Genomic DNA, 20,145 nt, shown 5'->3' with positions numbered 1-20,145 from the left:
GAAAATTGAGGAGCAATATGAAAAAATCCTGATACAGCTTTCTGTTGCTCAATACGTGCTACATAAAAGTGTTTTTCCGAGCGTGAAAGAAGCCTGTAAATACACGCAAAGTGCCTCGAGCGGCCAGTCGCACGGCAATTCTGCGTGCATTCGCGGGTTTCTTTCACACTCGGAAAAACACATTTATGTAGCACTTATTGAACAACAGAAAGCTGTATCGGGACTTTTTCATGTTGCTCCATAATTTTTTCATTGACACTTTGATAATTAGGACAGTACTTCTCGAGTGAGATAATTAATTACAATTACCTAAATAAATCTCACTAACAAAAAAAATTACTGGTGGCTACTCCACTGTACTGGAAACAATTCGCACTAGGTTTGCTTTGCATAACGCCTTTCCTCTTTTTTTTTAAATCGAGCTGCGTGATAGCTGGGACTCCCTGTATATATATATATATATATATATATATATATATCCCCCTCAGACCCGAATGCAACTATGGGATATAATCGCTCTTCAAGGTGGTTTCTTTTATTGTCTACTGTTATATTATTAACTTGAAAAACAATTTTTATAATTTAAATACCATGGTTAGATTTCAAAAGCTGCATCTCCATGCATGTGAAAAAAAAAAAAAAAACTATCTCCGTTATCTCCTCATATTTGCTATGGTAAATACTGCATTTCATTGCCTAAACGCAGAAATGAAGATGGAACTACCCGTAGTACATTGCCATGTGGCTGCCACGTTCGGTATTTTCACACAATCTCAGTGATTTCGAAATGAACCTCAAGGTTGCTTTCGGCCTTCTGGGACGACACAGTGGTCTCGATTGAGTGTAAAATTTCTCGAAAGCGGATGACAAGAATATGAGTAAACCACTTCTTTACAGTTACACATGCACCGTAATTCATATCTAAAATGAATATTTCGTGTGATCACTTCTGAGCGAATTTCGAAAAAATGTTGAAGGCAATGTGCTATGTATTTACAAGGGGTCTTAGGAGGATATAGGATTTTTTTCATCCTTCTATACCACGCCTCTATGCACTGCTGGAAGGATTCTCCTGGGATATTCCGCAGCTCCGTTCCCCTTACGGCCCTCTTGATCCCCTCCACACTTCCGACAAGGGCCCCTGTGATTATAAGCTTCGTCTTGTTTAAGAACGAAGTTACAGGGGCCAAGATCAGGAGAATAGGGAGGTTGTTCCAGGATAGTGATGTTCTCTCAGCCAGGATTCATAAATTTTTTTATTTATTTTCATAATACCCCTAAAGGCCCCCGAAGGGGTATACATAGGGGGAACGGATACATGAAAAAATGCGAGCTTTGCGCGTTACCAAAAAAAAAAGGAAAAAAAATGTTATACATAAGTACGACATCTAGCAAAATACACAAATAAACCAGTATACGAAATAGATTAGTCAAGTGAAAATCGGAGAGAAAACACAAAACTGACTGAAAAACAAATTAAGGGCATTAAATAGATACAATGTACAAGAAGCAAAACGAGGTCTTGCTCGAAACTGCGTCAGTTGTCATCTTAACAAATTAATAAGACATGAATACACTTGTACAATGTACACGCAGAACGGTAAAACAAATGATCAAAACAATGTATACGCTGAACAACGTGTGAAGAAACTGTTAAAATAGTACATGATCGATATTTACACGTAACCATTGCATAAAAGTTCCTGAAAGGTTGCGAAGGATCTACTGGATACCGAAGGTGTTTTGACTTGCTGCCTTGTCCCAATGCCGCAGCCACAATTTGTCCTACCACAACACAATCCTCTTCTCGTGCACTGGGCTACGCAAATGTTGCCAAATGTTTTTGTACCCTTCCTGGGTGATTGTTTGTCCATGTGGCAAGAACTCACTGTGGATGATGCCTTGCCCATTTGACATAACTGTTAGTCCTGCTTGTCCAAGGCTTCCCTTCCCGCTCCTGGACTCATCTTCCACTTTCTCGTGCCCTTCTCTGAACCTCTTGTGTGGCTCAAACTTGTGTGCTTGACATGGCGTAATCTTCATACACTTGCCGAAGCATGTGAAGATCTTCTGATGTAGTCTTCTCCAACCGGACAACAAATTGCAGGTTGATTCACTGCTTCATGTTCATGGCTCATTCCTCAGTTCTCGCAGCTGAACGGCATGTAAAGACAAGGCTGTATGAATGAATGTATGTTATAAAAACTCCAAATGGGTGCAGAAAGCTGGAATTATAGTCACACACTACCAAGACATCATATTACTTGACTACGTACAATAGAGTCGTACCCTTGTTTACACATAGTCCACAAAGCAGATCTAGTCCTGTTACTTTTCGGACAGACCTTGTATATATGTACGCATGTGCCAGGAGTAAAGTCACTCTGTAAAGCCTGTCTTATTGAGGGCTCGCTAACCGGGCATGTCTTGCATGATAAGCTTTCAAATGGATGGCACTGAAGACAATACATGTCTGCTGCTTCATACAAGCTAGCTGCATGCTTCTTCAGATTGTGGGCTAATGTTATCCAGGAGTTCTTCTGGTAGCACTGGATTTTTTTTTTTTTTTTTAGTGCAGGTGTTATGGACTTTGAGTACGCTAGCTTTGGCAAATTACTGTAGCAGCTGAAATTATTCCTTTATTTTTGTCCCTGTTTCAATCAGACCATTCTGCTAAAGCATTGCAGAGACCTGAAATGTAGATGACTTCTGTGATGAAGGGCCAGTGTTACCATTTCAGGGCTGTGTAACTGCTGTGTGTTACTTCGCTACTCCAGTGCATTGTCTAAATAATATCCAGCTTTCTTCCCTTTAAAGTAAAGTAGATTTTTTTGGGTGGTTTGTCAGCATTTTTTTTTTTTGTCTTGGAATAATGTGCATGACTACGTACAAGCTTTGTATAATTCAGTCTTTAATTATTGCTATTCTTTCATCCCTTCAGATGTTTTGGAAGGCCAGCCAAGTCACCACTATTTGTCCAATGACACTACTGCCCGTCAACATTCCGACTTTCTCATAAACCGTGCTAGGAGTGACTTGCTTCTTCATGCTGTTTTGGATGTAGGTTCATGCACCTATCTACTGGTGTCATTAATTACCTTTTGCCAAGCTAAATACAGTGCATAAGGTTTCCTGGGCACTCAGGAAAGGTTGAACTTGTGCATCTAACATTGCAATTTAAACCATATTTTTAGTGAGTTGTTTTGAACTTTAAGCTGAGACAAAACATGGCCTGAAACCATCGAATTTTATCTCAGAACTGTGTGTGACATTTGTGGAAACACTGAATAACATCACTTTGTTATAAATGCACACATGTGGAAGCAGTTACACCGGGCTGTTAGTAGCAGTTAAAAGCTGACTGTAGTTGTTTATGGCAAAAACACCATTGCTGTAATTGACAGGCAGATACATAACCACAATGTGGTGATTCTGTTATATTTCATCATCTTAAAATCCTGTACAGGGAATGCACTAGACACTGTCAATGAGAAGTTATGGCTGCATAACCTTACATTTGCTCTTTGCAGCAGCTGGTGCACTGCTTTCAATATTGTTAACAGCGTTCTGTCTCATATTTAGCGTTATTTTCATGATGTCAAATTTGGAAAAGAATGCAGCGTTTGAGAGGTTTCAATATCTCTGTACACAGTGGTTTAGTCTATGACATTTTTGGAATTCGGAAAGGTATCTTAAATATGATTTTAGTCAATCACCCATTCAAGTGTTAGCTACTTACTTTCCATATTAAGCCGTAATGTCATGGCTTAATAAGGACGCTTGCTTCATGCTTGCTTGACAGGGAAGTGTAAGCAGTCATGTCATTCATGGACATCTGCTAAGGGTATGACATTTGCGCTCTTTGGAAGTTCGGTTTCTGTTTTATGGGTGAAATAGGCTGGCATTATGCTGCTGAGACTAGCCGCGTCAGCCTTTTGCATGGCTGGAACTGGTTATGAACTTCTCGGATCATGGGTTTAAGTCTTGCATTAGGATCAGCTGTCTGATTCTTTTGGTTAAAAACTTAGGCATATTTTCATAATTACTTGTCTGATTACTACCTACAGTCATTCTAAGATGCATGTTTCTGTTGTAGAAGCACCACTCTTAAGGAAATCACCTAATTATTGCATCTGCCCTATTTTTAAGTAATTGGGAACACATTTTCCAAAACACCTGCTATTATGCCACATGGAGTGCTGTGTGCAGTGTCATTTTTCATTTACCAGTACTATATATTTTTTGTCGTTATTGTTCCTTAAACACGTGCTATTGTAAAATTAATGTGCACACAAATTTTCATTGTTGCACGCACTTTGCAGACTTGCAAGGACTGCATACATTAAAAGGGCCCTGAACCACCCCTCGTGCTTGGTGAAATAACATAGTCGGCGGATAGCATACGCTGTTGTGAACATCTCAGCCAAGTTCTGCTGTCGTACGCGGTCTGTGGAGCTCGTAAGCGGAATGCGCAGTCAGCTTTCTCTAAAACGCTCTCGTTTCAAAAGACCCCATGACCCTCGCTCTTTTCTGTGTGCTTTATTTTGTTATAAAGCACACTCCAATACACGGCTGCTATTGGTCGCTGCGGTCGGCTACACCGTGGCCGCCGCGAGGTGCCGCCACGAGTCCAGTGGCTAAGCGCACTGCGGCTCGCTGAGGACAACCGCGTTTGGCTTACGTTTACCGCTTCGTAGGCACCAAAATTGTAAGTCCAAAATGAAATTTGAACTGTGCGCCATGGTGACTTTTCCGACGCGGAGCTTTGTGGCCCCGCCCCACTCTGTTATAGCCTTCGCAGTGCAAGACATTGAAGGAGGAAGGGGAGCACAGCGGAGGCCGTGTTTGATTGCCAATAACTCCGCTTCTGCTGAATGCATTGAAGTACTTTTTGCGGCAAAGTGATTCTGAAATAGCCTATTTTCACTTCAAATGTATTTCCCCACTTCGATAAAAAGTGGTTCAGGGCCCCTTTAAATAAGACTGATGAGAAGCACCTAAACGATATCTTATTTTGTTTCAAAGTTTGCAAACCTCAGCTGGCAGAAAATGCAGATCTGTTGAAATTTTTACCATTGTGACGTCATTTTTATGTGAAAGACATATAATGTTGGGTACCTTTGTGCTCCATAAAGGCGCCATGAGGCAGGGCGTGCTGCTGATAAGTCCCTTAAGCAAACTCATTTGGTAGGGCGGGGGCCGTATTAGATGTTTATGTAAGCTGAAGAGGGTTCAGCCACCGGCATTCAGGTTAATCACTCAACTAGCCAGTGGTTGCGCATTTTTTGCTCATGTAACCTCTGTGAAGTTATATAGTCGCAGTTCAAGTCGCATACATATATAATGTCGCATGTCATATACATGTTGCAGTTCAAGTCGCGTAAATGTATTTTCCAGCCATGTTGCTGAAAAATTGACATCCAAAAAGGATCTGCAGAAATTGCATAATATTACATTTGTTCATTGCACACTCGCGCATAAGACATCTGCCGCTGGTATCACCAAACTGTGCATAAAAAAAAAAAAATTCCAAATTCAGACAGTTTGTGTCTGCACTCCAGTAAGTTAAAGACAACATTCCTTGATGGGTGGAATGTTGGTTAAAGGTTAGTTAGTTGGTTAGGGGTTAGTTAGTTGGTTAGTTGCTTGGTGTGAAGGCTAGGTTTGCACATGCAAACCTAGTCCTGGTCACATGACCGTCATTCCTTCTTTTTATTTTTATTTGAGAGAGTACATTTTGATGCCGTATTTGACGTGATATACACTTTTCTCTATGCTTTCCCTTACCTATTCTTGCACTGTTAGCACAATTAAATGTTTTTGCTCTGTGTAGGTCGATGAAAAAGCAGTTGGTGACGGTGCTCGTCCTCATGAATACTTTTGTAAGGAGTGATAGATGCTCTATTGGAAGCCACTCATTGTTAAAGAACTGCTGCCTAGAGGCATCTGAGGTGGTGGTTGGCAAGAATTGCTACATAAATGGGCTAACAGTGAACCTAAACACTCAGGTAAGATCCTTAGTTGCACAATATCTTTGAGAGGTGCAGGAGAAATGAGGCATTTTGTTAGTTTGATGTGCGCTTTGACAGTGCACTTTACCATTGTGGCCTTAAAGTAGACAAAAGACTGAACATGGTGTTAATAACTGCAGGTTAGACATGTCGTAACTGCTGATATTATTTTAATGATTTTACAAATGGCAACCTAAAGTATTCTTCTCATTATATATCTGGTTGGATTGTTTCATTGCACCTGCTTTGGTATTGCTGATTGCAATTGGTATTGCAAGCCATGCTGCCTAATGGTATTGTATATAACGTAAAACAGACAGCATCATTTTCACCATGCACTATATTGCATAGATGCTAGAACATGCTGACCCAATTTTTTCTCACTTGCAGGCTTTGATTATTCCAGAAAACACCTGCATAATTGAGTATGAAGTCTGTTTGGAGGATTCTGATGCTTCATTGCCTGTTGTTGTCACATTTGGAGTGGAAGACCATCTCTTGGTAAAATTCTTTTATGTTTAGTTTAGAACATGTTTATGTTGGTAATACCACAGCATTGTCATTCTAACTATGTTTTGAAGTGTTTAGTTATTGCCAAAGTCACAGGCATTTTGACTGCACTCGGCATATTAGAAAAAATCACCTGGTTTTGATTGAATATCAAGAAGGGTGCAATGTATTAGTGATTAGTATTAGGTCCGAAAGCTTAAACACTTAGCAAAGTGTGTTATGCTGTCTTCAATATAATTGCTCTTTCCATTTACAGTGTAGACCGCTTATAACGTAAGTTGCCGGAGTCGCGAATATCTGCACTATAAGCGATACCGCACTATAACCAAAACAACGATTTTCAGGCCCTGCACGTATGCAAAACAAGTAGACCAAGCATGTAGACACGCTTTGTACTATCGTGTGCACATCGCGATTACGTTTTCGCCAGTGAGCTGGCGAAAACATAATCGCGATGCAGCCGGTGCTCTTCAAGCTCGACAGCTTTGCACCGAGTCAAAACGAAACAACTGTTTGTCGCAACCGCTGCTGAAAAAACCGTCACCGCTATCGACGCGATTATGAACGGCGACTTTGCAGCGCTGAAGGCACGTGCCTGACGCACCCGCCGAGTCTGCACGAATTAACTACCATTCGCTGCAACAAATGGGGGGGGGGGGGTGACAGTTGAAACCACGGTCGCTATCTATGCAATCATCGATGGGCGACTACGCAGTTTTGAGGCCGCGGTACCGAGTGAGATCGAAACTACTGTTCGCCGCAACCGCTGCGGAGAAAACCACGGCCGCTATCGACGCGATCATGGATGACGACTACGCAGTTACGAAAGCCCGCGGCCAACGCGGTGTTATGTGCGGCGGTAAACGCAAGAATACAGGCTTTAAAGACACAAATAGGCTTTAAGCATTCCGGCATTGCTGTCAGCCTGTCATCTACATCCTACATGCACGTACGATTTCAATCTGATGGCTGTGGCAATGCGACTCCGCCACTTCGTTTGGGTTCGACGCTAGCGCTGTTCTTGCTATTCTGCGTCGCACATTTGCGGCGCTCCTCGCTCACCGAGCTCCGAAAGTAGACCGAATTAACCGATGTGCGACCAATAAGTCCGAATTGATGAGAGTTTGATTGCATTGAATAATGCATATGCCGGCCGGGAGCAACGCGCCTTGTTGAGAAGCGTGCTCGCTGCCGCCCTTGTCGGCGAGATTTTCCCGCGGAAGCCGCATTATAACCGGTATTTCGTCTCACGCGGCTGCACTGTAAGCAGTATGCGTATACATGGAGTTCTATGGGAGGGTAAACGGGAGTCAGAAAAGGTCGCGTTGTAGCCAGTTCTGCACTATAAACGGTTACGTTATAACTGGTCTATACTGTACTTGTGGGGGTAAAAGCATACAGTTTAAAAAAGAAAGAGGTAGGCTATTGTATGAAGCCTTCTGCATAAGGGGAGAGGGAAGCAATTGTATCAGCATCCTCTTAGTTGGCATGACTTTGGAGGTGGTCTTCCTGAGTCAGGCTTTGTGAAGAAACGCATACACAGCAGTACGGTCTTGCTTTTCTAATATATTTTTTTATTTGTGTTTTTCTGCTCTTTGTACTTTCCTCACCTTCAAACCATCAGTTGATAGCCCAGTGCCGTTCTGTCCACTTGCTTCCTTCTCAGTGTTTTTTTTTTTTTTGCTCTAAATTCTTATAATGAATACATCTCATCACCTGTCAAAGTAAGGACAGACCTGCCACGTTCGCTGTGGCCGCCTTGCCATGACAGAGTGACAGAGCACTGAGGAATTTGCTGTACTTGCAGTCAGAAGTTGAACTTACAAAGTTTTTGTGTGTATAGATGACATCTCTATGGATGGCACTACTGGTATGCAATGTCATTTTCTGCATGAGTTGGTTCTAGAGAGGCAGGGAGTGCGCTGAACACACAAAACAAGCATATTCGAGAGTAGTAGGGGCTGTGCGAGGGTGAGTGCCCGAGTTATCTCGGGAGTGGCAGTCAAAGGGTTAATGAATTTAGTGACGGAGGCAATTAGTCAGAGCTCACATGTGTGCATAACTGTGATGGACCGTGCCAACAGTCGTGATGACAAACCAAAAATGTATATATATATTTTTTTGCTGTATGAGCATATGTTCCCGCTATACTGTAGGGAGTATAGCAATTCAAAAGATTTTTGACTATAATAAAATTTTGTTCAAAGTGCATAAGGTGTGAGGAAAAATCCTCAACTGAATGCACTTTCATCAAAACCCAGAAGTGCTTTGGTCACTAAATAAAACTTGCCTTTTCCCTTACTTGAATCCTAAATTCATGTACCAATAAGCCAATACAGTAGACTTTCATTGATTCGATGTTTCAGTTAATTCTATCCAAACTGAAGGCCCCGACTGGCACCCATACATTTTTATGAGCCAAAACTTTTGTTATTTCGATCCTGAAATATGCCCTCACGAGATAATTCGAGCTTAACTGGTCGACACGAACACGCCTGACCCAGATGGCTGCATGTCTGTCTTGGCGGCACTAGGAGACAGTGAATGTGTCAAGCGAACATCATTTGTTGAAAACGCCTATTTTCGATGCACGCTAGGAAGATTTTCAAGCAAGAATGATAGCTCACATTGAATTATTACAGTATTTATCTGATTGTAACAGGCACCTTTTTATTTTCGAAACAATTGGTCTGTTTCCTGCATGGTACAATCGAATACAAAACCAAAAATGCATTTGCAACAGCCTACTGTCAGAATCAACCTATACAGTGTCATCACAATTGCCATCACAAGATGGCAATAGAGCAAGTCTTGCATTGCATGAATAGGTACTTTTTTTAAGAGCTCCACTGTCATTTTTATGTTCGTTTTGTACTTTCAACCTATAAGAAGTAGGTGCATGTTCGATTAGGAGGCATGTCAGAATTGGACCAATACTGCCATATTAATCAGCTATGTGTATTGGTGTTTTTTTTTTTTTCAGCCTCTTGTTTAATTTGACCTGCCGGATAATTAGATCAATTTTATCAGTCCTATCAGGGTCGAGTTAACAGAAGTCGATCATAAACCAAAGCACAACTCAGCAGGCACACCTTCATGCATCTATGGCTTTGACTTCATGCGCACTGCTGATGTCTAGGATTATCAGCCTCTTGTGTATCTATAAGCACCAATTTTAGCATCTAGAGAGACTCAGAGAACCAAACCGTCAATTGATTGTGCACAGATAAGCACTGTCACAACAAATCACGTAATACTGAAATGGTAAAAGCTATCAGCTATTATGAGAACCAAGCATTTGGGCTACATGTGTGCCGATGGGGAAGAGAAATGATATATCTGGCCAAACTAAGGTGCTATCTTTTGAAATAGCACTAACCTTTCTTTTGTACATTTAGTGGAAGCCATTGTGTTACTGGCACAGTAATAATTCACCCAGAAAACAAATTCATCATTTTGCTGGTCTAGCGCAGCACATTGTTTGCTGTCGCGAAGAAGGCACGCAGTGGTAGCGTAGTCGCATGCTCAAAGATCTTCACATGCTCAAACCATCTGTGCTGCAGTGCTGTAAAATTTCTTTATTATGTAAGAAGTTACTATTCCACGTTTATCAAAATGATAATATCTCAGGACTCGGAATTTAACTTAGTTTATATTGCTTTCTAATTCACTGTGTGTACCCAGTGAATTCTACATCATTATTCAGTTGCTCATTCAGGGAGGACTGGCATGATAAATAAATGGCTGTTAGATGGCTGAGCTGGGTCGTGGTAATGTTTGCAAAAAGCCAACTGTGCGGTCAAAAATCATGCAGTCAGCAAACCTACACCGCACGTTTCATGTTTTCCATGCAACAGAAAATCTTGGTCTTTCCAAACATTATTTGTGTTAGTTTCATTCAAAATAAGATTTGATTCTCCCCAAGAAAAGTCTTAAAATGACCAGTGCTTGATGCTCGTGCTACAAAATCCACTGATTTCAAACACGAGTGTTGTCTTGATAGGGCCCCAAAGCACTATGGGTAATTGGCACCACTGCTGCTGGCAACATAGAACTACTGGTGAACTACTGGGGAGGTATTCTGTAAGAGTCCACCTAGTGGATATGTCCATTTCATCTGCTGTTGAAGTTCTGATTGGCTGGGCTGGGGTGCGCTGTTGCACGTACCACAGCCAATCAGCACTTCAGCAGCAGACGAAATGGACATGTCCACTAGGTGGACATTTACAGAATACCTCCTCTTGTCTTCACTTACTTTTATCTCAGTGCGAAAGAAAAAGAAAAAATTGAAGGGCGCTTAAGCTTCGCCTTTAAGAGTGGAACGCGATAGCATTATCGACTCCGTTCGCATCATTTTTCTTTGAGTAGGCGTCACTGCAACACACAACATGGGAAAGCCAGCTTACAAAGACCAAGCTTACATTGATCCCCTTAAATTCAGCTTCACTTTTAAACACAAATGCATTGCTGGGTAGACATTTTTACAGGAGCAATTTAAGCCTTCTTATATCAAAATGTGAAGGCCCTAGGACCTTTTTTACTATTTTATTAATTGTTTGCTGTTGCCCCGAGGTGCACGCGTGTCCAAAATTTAGAAAGGCTTGGTTTTCAACATTCCCCTCAATGTTGCCTAGAACCAAAATACAGCGAAACACCATCAGAACGTGATAGCATTCAAAGATTCCTGGCTGCTTACCAGGCTTTTTTCTCGTATATTCAAATTACAATTCGACGCTATCACACCTGTAGGTTGTGGTCAAGTCGTACTTTACGATTTTTCTGACTGATTTTACTTTGAGAAATTCAATTTTTGTTCACTAACGCCTTGCGCCACGCGGAGTGCCAGTGTAGTCGGGGTGGTTCGGGATGATGTGGTTCGGCATGATTATTGCAGCCAGACGCCGATGCTTAACACTGACGCCGGATTTTCTGCGACACGGGGCCTTAATGCTTTTGTGTTAATATTCGCAATCCTTTTGAAAATCTGTCACTTCGTGAAAGCATGAAAGGATAATTTTTAGAACACAGACTGCTGAACATTCGACAAACGTATCTAAAGCAAGTTAAGCCGAAGCCGGATTTTCTGCGCCATGGGGTACCAGCGAATACACAAGGACGCATACACAAGTAAAAGGCGTTAGACACGGACGGATGCTTAACGCTGTCGCGTTAAAATTTGTTGAAAGTCTGTGCTGTGTGCATATAGTACTCCTGTCCATCTTGGCTTCCTCGCACTGTACCTATAGTCATAATCTCAGGATGAGCCACCTTAGGCATTATGGAAACAAAACTGCATTACAATTGGTAAAGCTATTCTTCAAAGCAAACAGTTGGCGAATGTAGCCCACATTCGAGCCCTTTCATCTTTCAGCTGGTCTACTTACATTAGGTAATAACTGTAGGAAAAAAAGTATAATTATCTCAGTTTAATTACACACTTTGTGAAGCACCTACATCACAATGCTAAAGTGACGGTTCTGCAGCAGAGCCCATTTAGATGAACACTTGCCTGCTGAAAACAACCTAGAAACCAGATTTTTTGTACTGGAAAAGCAAATTTGCATTATTTCTTTGCATTTCCGAACAAACGTTTTAAAACTTTCACCTCATTAGGGAAGTCCACTTACTGCAGTCATTTAGACATTAACTGATTCCTCATGACAGTTATGTTCATTACATGGTATTAACTGCCTTGTCAATAATGCAGAGAAATAGTGAGAAAACCGAAAAAGGCTGTTGAGCTTCATATTCAGTAATATTTTCAGTTCCATTTACTCGGAAATGTAAAAAAATGTGGTTCTGTTTAACAAACTTTTTCTTTTTGCATTGTTATTCCGTTTAAGCAATTTCTCTTTGCCAAAATTCTATTGTAATCATATGGTGAAATTCTTATTTACTCTTTTTCAGGTGCCTTACACTAATGAAGAGGGTCAAGTGGGCCAAAGTACACTTGAGGAATTCTTGTCTTTTGCTTCAGTTACAAAAGATGACTTATGGCCAAGCACAATATTTAAGGTTGGGTTAAGCGTTTCCTTATGACTACAGTTAAACCTGCTTATAACGAACCTCCATATAACGAATTCCTGGATATAACGAATTTTTCGATTCCCCGCCGTTACTCCATAGAAGCACGTGTATTTGAGACCTCTACGTAACGAAGTGGCAGCGGGAGGACCCCCTCGATATAACGAATTTTCCCCTCCGACCACCTAGAGCTTTCACCCCCAAATTTTGTCATTTTGCTGCGAGCAGCCAACCGGAAGCACCTTCTCCGCCGCGATGGAATGCGAACCCTCTCCGCCGCGATGGAATACGAAGCGAGCGCAGTGTGCGAGGCGGCCCTGCATCCCTCGACCCGGCGATCTTGCCGCCGCGGGCATGACCTTTCCCCCTCCCTTCATTCAAATCTGATCCTGCCGCTTGCTGCAGCTGGCCTAGCCCGCCAAGCCGGCACTCTCTCCTTTTTCCAACTGATGTTGCCGACGCGCTGGTATACGCTGTGGCACATCAGACTCGATGAGCGCGGACACGCGCTGTCAAACGCTGGCGGCGTGTGGAAGCGCCGCTGGAGAAGCGAGCGAAGTGACCTTCGTGCTGTTGTCTATCGCTTCAACGCAAACTGAGCGCCGAGAACACACAGCACGCAGAAAGCTACGAGCCGCCGACGCACCTACACTGCTAGACTCCGCCCCAACGCAGATCGCTTTCAAGATACGGCCTGCGCGACCGCGCGCCGCCCCGCTATCCCTCCCCCCTCGCTCCCTCGCCAGTGCCTCGAGCGCAACGGAAGAAGGCGCGCTTCCTCCCTGTTTTTCTTGCGCGCGCGAGATTTAGACGCGGTCGTCGGCTCCCCTCGCACGTTTTCACTCGCACATACAGCATACGGCGCGCGGCGACTGCGTTATCGCCCTTGGACTTTAGGGTACGGCCACGCTAGCGGCAAAAACACGCAGCAAAAACGCGGGTCAGAAACGCGTGGCAACGCGTCATGCCGCGCGCGGCAAAAGCGGCAGGAATCGTGGGTCTTGCGGCGTGCCGCGCGAAATGGGTTCTGCGGCAAATGCTGCGTGCCGCGAGATGAAGAACCAATCAAGAGCGACGAGGGTGACGTCACGGAGCCATCACAACCGGAACGCCGCCGGTCCGTGCCGGGTTTTCAATCGATGATCGTCGTCTCTCGCATGAAATGAGTGCTCGCGGTGTTGCTCGCCCGTTCGGAGAGCGTGGGAGATCTTATCGCGCTGCCGCGCAGGCGAGACGCGCGTGCCACGGTGGCCTCGCGGCAAGGCGCTGACGCGCGGCAACTTGCTGCTCGCTGCATGACGCGCGCGTTTTTTGCCACTAGCGTGGCCGTACCCTTATATACGGAATATCTATGAGCCAAAACCAATTCTAACTAACTAATCTACTCTGTAATTCAATTCACCCTGAAGGTAAATAAATAAATAGGTGATTGTGGTTAATTAGCAGCATGAATGAGAGTGCGCCTCAGGTAATGTTTTTTCCTCCATTAGCAGATTTCACTACATTGGTGTGCACCTCGTGAGATATACTATAGCCATCCACTTTGTGTTGCCAACGGTTCATGGAGCACTGCATTTAGGCACCAGGGCATTTCAGTGATTATGTTAATTCTTAAAAACAGTGCAGTAGAGATAAATAGATTTTTTTGATAACATATTATCTGTGCCTGAAGATATGAGAAATAGTGCAATAATCACTGGTTAGCTTTTTAGCTGACTACAATTTACTAATACTTTTTAACTACTTTAGGGCACATTTTGCAATTGCAGAATTCAAGTCATGTTCACTTTGTAGACATCCTGAGAGTAGCACCAGTTTCAAGATATCCTTCTTTAGACATGCGGCAAAATAATTTGCCTTCCAGCTGTTATCTTATTTTCTCAGAAAGCTCAGAATTTCTCAAACTGTGGTAGGGGCCTCGGAATTCTTACTGGCTTTGTGTGCGACCAGTGGTGCCACTGTGAGCGACACATTGGTGACGTCAGCAAGGAGAACTTGCCTTAGTTTTCTATGCTTCTGGCAGAATAGCTAAACTTTCATTTCTTTGCTTCTGCTCTCAGTGCACGCAGGTATAGCTTGGTGCTTTCAGATTGCTCCTTATATATATATATATATATATATATATATATAAGGAGCAATCTTGCCTTAGTTTTCTATGCTTCTGGCAGAATAGCTAAACTTATATATATATAAGGAGCAATCTGAAAGCACCGAGCTATACCTGCGTGCATTGAGAGCAGAAGCAAAGAAATGAAAGTTTAGCTATTCTGCCAGAAGCATAGAAAACTAAGGCAAGTTCTCCTTGCTGATATATATAAATTTTGTAAGTCAGTATGATTAGGCAAACATTGTTTTATGTTTTATTTGCCTTCCATAAAACTACAGTTGTTGTGGCCAAGCCTATCAACCATGATCCTGTGACCCAGTCACAAAACATCACGTCAAATGAGTTAAACTAGAGCCTACGCAACTTTCAAATCAAACTACAATCTTGTGGCTCAGTCGCAGAATGATGTGTTGACTAATCCACAGTGTAGTTAAATGTAATAATTCACATTTTGCTCATTATTCAACTTGTTTGCTGTTATATGATGAAAGCTATTGCCCATGAAAAAATTATACAAGCAGCTACTACTCTCAAGCAGCAGCAATATTGAGCATTATCATGTTTTCCAATCCTCGGGCTTGCTTTGTACTGTGTATCTGCAAGATAATCTCATAATCACAATCCATTACTTGAATCTGTATGTGGTCAAGGTGTTCACCTCATTTAATAACACGGGGGTGCTTATTTGCACCATTCGACAAATCTTACCTGTGAACTGTACATGGCACTTATGGCAGGTACAAAGAAAGACGTTTGTGTCAGGAGCCAGATTAGTAGCTTGTATTCTTTGTTTCTGGCACAAACGCTAGAGTCTGCTAATCTACAGAGGCCGAACTGAGTCCTTCGTGGTGTGTTGCTCGTAGCTAGTGGAAGTACAGTATAGACCACTTATAACGTAACCGTTTATAGTGCAGGACCGGATATAGTACGGTCTTTTCAGACTCCCGTTAAAGTTTCCCACAGAACTCCATGTATACGCATACCGCTTACAGTGCAGCCGCGTGAGACGAAATACCGGTTATAATGCGGCTTCCGCGGGAAAATCTCGCCGACAAGGGCGGCAGCGAGCACGCTTCTCAACAAGGTGCGTTGCTCCCGGCCGGCATATGCATTATTCAATGCAATCAAACTCTCGTCAATTCGGACTTATTTGGTCGCACATCGGTTAATTCGGTCTACTTTCGGAGCTCGGTGAGCGAGGAGCGCCGCAAATGTGCGACGCAGAATAGCAAGAACAGCGCTAGCATCGAACCGAAACAAAGCGGCAGAGTCCGCATTGCCACAGCCATCAGTACGTGCCTATTTGTGTCTTTAAAGCCTGTATTCTTGCGTTTACCACCGTGCATAACACCGCGTTGGCCGTGGGCTTTCGTAACTGCGTAGTCGTCGTCCATGATCGCGTCGATAGCGGCCGTGGTTTCCTCCGCAGCGGTTGCGGCGAACAGTACTTTCGTTTTTAATCGGTACGTGCGTCGGCCGCGTGCCTAAAAAACTGCGTAGTCGCCATTGATGATCGCATAAATAGCGACCGCGGTTTCGACTGCAGTTGTTGCAGCGAATGGTAGTTAATTCATCCAGACTCGGTGCGTGCGTCGGGCGCGTGCCTTCAGCATTGCAAAGTCGCCTTTCATAATCGCGTCGATAGCTGTGACGGTTTTTTCCGCAGTGGTTGCGGCAAACAGTTGTTTCGTTTTGACTCGGTGCAAAGCTGTCGAGCTTGAAAAGCACCGGCTACATCGCGATTATGTTTGCGCCAGCTCACTGGCGAAAATGTAATCGCGATGTGCGCGCGATAGTACAAAGCGTGTCTACATGCTTGGTCTGCATGCTTGGTCTACATGTTTTGCATACGTGCAGGGCTTGAAAATCGTTGTATTGGTTACAGTGCGGTACCGTTTATAGTGCAGATATTCGCAACTCCGGCGACTTACGTTATAAGCGGTCTACACTGTAATCAAGTTTAATTTTTCTGCGCAGCTATGCCAGCAGTGCAGCACATGACAGCGTAACTTAGTCTGTCTTGTCCACTGCTTTTCTTCTGGCATTTAGCTGAGGTCATAGACATTTCATAGCCATCAATAATCTGCTATTCTGCGGAATGAGATTGTATTGACAGATCCATTCATAGCAAATATGCCCCAATCAGGCTTGGCTCTCCTAGCTGGAGTCATCTGATGCAGTTGTAAACAGGAACTTGAGAAAATTTTAGTCACTCAAAGTTATAAAGTGTTAAAACACAACAATGTGGCATTTAAATGTGCTTTATAATGCAATCAATTTTATGGCATAAACAGGTTGCCTCTGCATGGTAGGAGCAGCAGGCATCATCAGCTTTGTCCACCTTAATCTATCACGCATATGTGAACTATCGCACATGTGTGAACTATAGTGTACCATAATATTCAGGACACTCTAGTACAAGCTTGCCGACTCATGCAGTTTAGAAAACTCAAGCAGCAAATTCTGATCAGCCATTTCAAACAGCCTTCAGGTAATGATCATGCATGCGACATGGCAGTGGTGTCCACACAGTGCTGCTACCAGCAGCACTGTGTATGCATTGTACTGGTGAGAGGAGCATTGTGGGTGCTGCATCCACTGCGTCTTCTGCTACAAAGTTGGGCACTGTTTGACTTGCTGCGAAGGCACATTGACTCGTGTGTGCCAGAAACTGCTTGGCTTATCTGCTCCAGTCCTTCAGAAACTCATATGCAGTCTGTGAAATTAGCAATAATTGATCAGGAACATATCAAACTTCTTTGCCCACGAAACCACGCAGCATCTGGTGTACTAGCAGACGATGCACCTGAGGCAATTCACCCCACTATCTTAGTGCCTGCACAGCATACCTATAGGCCACCTGCATCCATCATAGCGCAGTGCTGTAGTAAGACTGACCTGTTGTCACTGAGTTAGTAACCTAGTAACCCCCTACAGTTAAACCTGGATATAACGAAATTGACAAATTCCCGAAAAACTTTGTTATAAAGAGGATTTCGTTATATGCAGGTTCGGCACGAAAATTAGAAAAAGAAACGTTTACCGTATTTACTCGATTCTAACGCGCCCTCGATTGTAACGCTCACCCGTTTTCCGTTTTCGTCGAAGCACTCATCCTTGGAATGTCGCACCAGGTACTGGATGCGTGGACGCATGTCGTTTCGCACAAGCGCGAGGCATCAGGAACGAAGAGCGACCGTCACGATGGCATCGCAGCGTCGTATAGTGTTACAGTAGAACCCCGCTGTTACGTTCCCGGGTGCTGCGTTTTCCCGGCTGTTATGTCGTTTTCGGCCGGTCCTGGCACAGCTCCCATAGAACCCAATGCATTGGTAACCCCGCTGTTGTGTCGCAACTGTGGGACCGTTTCCGCATCATACATTGCGAACAGCCACCCGCGCCGGCCCAAGCGGTCATTTTGACTTTTTATGTCGCTTGGCTTGGTGGCTTGACGATGGCATTGGCCGCTCAAAGTGCCAGGGGCAACAACTATGACGTATTTTGGGTTTCCGCCAGCAAAAGTATTGCACTTGAGATCCGTATTTGCTATCTAAAGATGGTGTCTGTGACGCGTTGTGGCCCTAAAATTGGTTTTAGCTCATAGATGTTCCGTATAAAGTCCAAGAGCGATAACGCATTCGCCGCGCGCCGTATGCTTTATGTGCGAGTGAAAACGTGCGAGAGGAGCCGATGACGGCGTCTTAATCTCGCGAGCGCAAGAAAGAAAAGCAGGGAGGAAGCCCGCCTTCTTCCGTTGCGCTCGAGGCACCGGCGAGGGGGGAGGGATAGTGGGTGGTGTTGTACTGTACTCTGGCATCAACTGCGTACTGCACGGCGGGTCGTGCGGGCCGTATCTTGAAAGCGATCTGCGTTGGGGCAGACTCTAGGCAGTGTAGGTGCATCGGCGGCTCGTAGCTTTGTGCTTGCTGTGTGTTCTTGGCGCTCAGTTTGAGTTGAAACAATAGACAACAGCACGAAGGTCACTTCGCCCGCTTCTGCAACGGCGCTTCCACACGCCGCCAGCGTTTTACAGCGCGTGTCCGCGCTCATCGAGTGTGATGTGTCACAGTGTCTGCCAGCGCGTCGGCAACATCTACTGGAAAAGGAGAGTGCCGGCTTGGCAGGCTAGGCCAGCTGCAGCAAGCGGCAGGATCAGGTTTGAATGAAGGGAGGGTGAAAGGTCACGCCCTCGGCGGCAAGATCGCCGGGTCGAGGGATGCAAGCCTGCCTCGCACACGCTCGCACGCACACGTGCGCTCACTTCCCATTCTGTCGCGGCGGAGAAGGTGCTTCCGCTTCCGGTTACTGTTCGCACAAAAATGACAAAATTTGGGGCGAAATCTTTAGGTTGTCGGCAAGGGAAAATTCATTATTTCGAAGGGGGTCTCCTGCTGCCACTTCGTTACGTAGAGGTCTCAAATACATGTGCTTCTATGGAGTAACGGCGGGGAATACAAAAACTTCGTTATATCCAGGAATTCGTTTCATAGCGGTACGTTATAAGCAGGTTTAACTGTATATACATTTGTAGCTTGACTAATGGACAATGACCACAAATTTATGCTTTAAAAAGGCTCAGTTCTCAATAGAATGTTAAACTTTTGCAGCTGGGACAGCCGCAGAACTGTCTGATGACTGCAAAGCTGTTCACATGCAGTGAAGAGAGCTTACAAGATGCACTGTGCCTTCTGAACTCCTCTCAAGATCAAGCGAGCATAAATAAGTAAGGCAGACCTGTCTTATTTTCATCATTTTGATTTGTGACCAGTTTTCTGGTGGTGAATGTAAGTAGACTTTAAGACAAACATAAAGAAACCTTGGAAATCTGGTCATCTTATGAGAAGTTGGAACATAATAGAACAGCACTGAATCTATGGGAAATTTATCGGGACACTAAATTAAAGCCTTAAATCTGTTCAGACTGATAAAGCATTGTTTGAGAACTCTATTCTCGTTACTTTAGCAATAATAGGTTGATTATTAGAAGGTAAAATGAAGGTCAGTTAAATTTTTTAAATTTTTCGCTAAAATTGCAACGCCGGTATGTCAGTGTGACGTCATAAATTTCAAAATATTTTTAATATTTGGATGCTGTTGGCTACTGTATACGCTCATGCTAGGGCCACACTTCCTTTTTTGTGATTTTTGACTAGGTACAACCCTTTCACATGTGGGTCAGTTTGCTCCATTTGTTTCATCTGTTAAGGGGAAAAAGAGACATCCACCCAAATGTAGCAATTGCTGCAAAGTAAATCCATACGGGTTCCTCGAAAGAAAAGCCTTGCAGTTGAAGAAAATCACCATGATCCATTTGTACCAAAAGAGCGAACACAATTGTTTTCATTATGCATTTATTTGTTCACACATGCACATCATGCACCTGCACGCCATGCACCATTGCCGCTGCTCAGGTCTGGTTCAGCAGCACACTCTTGGATACAGTTGTTCTCCATGCCATCCATGGCGTTGAATATGCCTGCGACTTTAAAGCTT

General features: G+C 43.8%; 1 protein-coding gene across 1 annotated transcript in view; it reads left to right on the top strand.

Annotated features, from left to right (window-relative positions):
- The window catches only part of LOC119445608 (L-fucose kinase-like), an 80,736-nt gene that overhangs the window by 20,817 nt on the left and 39,774 nt on the right, over nt 1-20,145 (top strand). The window contains exons 10-15 of the mRNA XM_037709905.2: nt 2,942-3,060; nt 3,898-3,926; nt 5,834-6,008; nt 6,402-6,512; nt 12,429-12,536; nt 19,260-19,375. Coding sequence (XP_037565833.1) covers nt 2,942-3,060; nt 3,898-3,926; nt 5,834-6,008; nt 6,402-6,512; nt 12,429-12,536; nt 19,260-19,375 — 658 coding nt within the window. The remainder of the gene's footprint in view (nt 1-2,941; nt 3,061-3,897; nt 3,927-5,833; nt 6,009-6,401; nt 6,513-12,428; nt 12,537-19,259; nt 19,376-20,145) is intronic.

This window comes from Dermacentor silvarum, chromosome 1 (genome assembly GCF_013339745.2).
Source record: "Dermacentor silvarum isolate Dsil-2018 chromosome 1, BIME_Dsil_1.4, whole genome shotgun sequence".
NCBI lineage: Eukaryota > Metazoa > Arthropoda > Arachnida > Ixodida > Ixodidae > Dermacentor > Dermacentor silvarum.
Note: the sequence above shows the minus strand (reverse complement) of the source record. Positions and strands in the feature narration are given on the sequence as shown.